This window comes from Arachis ipaensis, chromosome B03 (assembly GCF_000816755.2).
Source record: "Arachis ipaensis cultivar K30076 chromosome B03, Araip1.1, whole genome shotgun sequence".
NCBI lineage: Eukaryota > Viridiplantae > Streptophyta > Magnoliopsida > Fabales > Fabaceae > Arachis > Arachis ipaensis.
In genome coordinates, this window is record NC_029787.2 from 65,370,594 (window position 1) to 65,373,353 (window position 2,760).

General features: G+C 34.6%; 1 protein-coding gene across 1 annotated transcript; it reads left to right on the plus strand.

Annotated features, from left to right (window-relative positions):
• Positions 35-2,331, plus strand: LOC107633207. The gene is made up of 2 exons (XM_016336847.1): positions 35-1,617; positions 1,716-2,331. Exons 1-2 carry the CDS (start codon positions 35-37, stop codon positions 2,329-2,331), a joined length of 2,199 nt encoding a protein of 732 aa, XP_016192333.1.

Genomic DNA, 2,760 nt, shown 5'->3' on the forward strand with positions numbered 1-2,760 from the left:
TATATTTATAAATATAATTTTTTTTATCAGAATAATGTCTTCTCCAGATTCAGAGTCAAGTATTCCTTCTAATTCTGTTATTCCAAATAAGTACGTAATTATTGAGAATCATGTGCCAAAACTCCCTCTTTGGATGTATGTCAAAATTTTAACTAAGAATACAAGTGTTGGTGGTGGAAACAAAAATTGGCAGTGCAATTTTTGTGATAGAGTATTTATAGGATCATATTCAAGAGTTAAAGCACATTTATTAAAGATAGCAGGAATTGAAATTAGTGCATGTAAGAAGGTGAATGCAAATTACCTTATAGAATTGAAGAAGATTGATGAAGAATCTACAAAAGCATATGAACGGCCTCATGTCCCTTTGCCTTCTGAAAATAGGCAAGTTACTCCTATCCCAAGTGCTAGTAGCACTACCTTTGACTTAACGGGAAAAAAAAGAAAAGTTGGTCCTTTGGAAAAAGCTTTTAATAATGAAGAAAGAGCTCAACTTACTGAGCTTATTGCTCGGATGTTTTATTCTTCTGGCCTGCCATTTCATTTTGCAAGAAATCCTTACTATATGAGTTCCTACACTTTTGCTGCAAGTCATGCAATATCTGGCTATATACCTCCTGGATACAATGCTTTAAGAACAACATTGTTACAAAAAGAGAAGGAAAATGTTGAAAGAATGCTTCAACCAATAAAAAGTTTATGGAGCTCAAAAGGGGTTACAATTGTTGCTGACGGGTGGACGGATACACAAAGAAGACCTTTGGTTAATTTTATGGCCATAAGTGAGGGAGGTCCTATTTTCTTAAAAGCTGTTGATGGAAGTCTAGAACGAAATAAAGATCGATTCTATATGGCTCGCTTATTCAAGGAAGCAATCAAAGAGGTTGGAGTTCAAAATGTGGTTCAAATTATAACTGATAATGCTTCGGTATGCAAAGCTGCTGGGTTACTTATTGAACAGGATTATGATAATATTTTTTGGACTCCATGTGTGGTGCATACATTAAACTTGGCCTTGAAGAATATATGTGCTGCAAAGAACACAGAAAAGAATGAAGTTACCTATGTTGAATGTCACTGGATCACCGAGGTACGTGATGATGCCGTTTTCATAAAAATTTTTATCATGAACCACTCAATGAGATTGGCAATCTTTAATGTATTTGTTCCATTAAAGCTTCTTTCTATTGCTGAGACAAGGTTTGCATCAACAATTGTAATGTTGAAAAGGTTCAAACTCATCAAGCAAGCTTTGCAGGAAATGGTAATCAGTCAAGAATGGAATACTTATAGGCATGATGATCAGAAAAAGGCTGCAACTGTGAAAGGTTTCATATTAGATGATTTGTGGTGGGATAAAATTGATTATATAATCAATTTCACAAATCCAATATATGAAGTTCTTCGAATTTGTGATACAGACTCTCCAACTCTTCACTTAGTATATGATATGTGGGATACTATGATAGTGAAGGTAAAAGAAATTATCTATAGGCATGAAGGTAATAGACAAGATGAACATTCTTCTTTTTATGAAGTGGTTTATTCTATATTAATTGACAGATGGACAAAGAGTAGCACTCCACTTCATTGCATGGCTCATTCTTTGAATCCAAGGTGAGTTTATATTTATTAAAATAATTATTTAAATTTTGTTATTATATATTTGTAATTATTATGTTTTAATGGTTATATATTTATTTTCTTTTGTTTAGGTATTATAGTCCACAATGGCTTCAAGAAGCTCCAAATAGAGTTGCTCCTCATCAAGATGAAGAAATTTCTATGGAGAGAAACAAGTGTCTAAGAAGATACTTTCCTGATATTGAGGATAGGAAGAAGGTTGCTCTTGAGTTCTCTAAATTCTCTACGTTTGGTGGAGTATTTTCTAGTTTTGACTCAATTGCAGATAGATGGGAGTTAGACCCACAATCCTGGTGGTCTAATTATGGATCTTCTGCCCCTCTTCTTCAAATGATTGCATTAAAACTTCTTGTTCAACCTAGTTCTTCATCATGCTCTGAAAGAAATTGGAGCACATATTCATTCATTCATTCTAAGAGGAGAAACAAATTGAATCCTTCTAGAGCTGAAGATTTGGTATATGTTCATACTAATCTCCGACTTTTATCTAGAATGAGTGAAGATTATAAAAAAGGAGATACCAGCACGTGGGACGTCAGAGTTGATGACAACAGTCCAGATCTGAGTGAGGTTTCGTATTTATCTTTAGATGAACCAAACATAGAAGCTGTGGTATTTACGGATGATGGACTTGGAGGAGAAGAAATTGATACATTTCTTGTTAGCGAGATGGCAAGAGTAGATTAAAATTTTTTATTTTTTTAATAATTACATAATTTTTAGACTTTTTTATGCAATTATATTTCCTCTTATATTTATAATATGATATTTTATTAATTTAATATATTATTTAAATTTTAATTCACAACGTATCCTAAACGTGTCGTATCTAATTTTTTTATAAAAAGAACGTGTCGGCGTATCCGTGTCGTGTCGTGTCCGTATCGCGTGTCGTATCGGTGCTTCCTAGCTCCTTACGACTTTCCCTTATCCTGGTTACACCCTAACGCACCTGGACATCCTTTTCCTGATGGTTCCGGACATCCTATACCAGCTCAACCTTTGAATGAGGTGGTACCTGAGCCTATCATTCCTGATGAGCCTGAGTTAGCTGGTGACTACGTATGTGTGATACCACCAGAGTGGGATTTTTCCCCTGAGCCGATCCCTGACTTT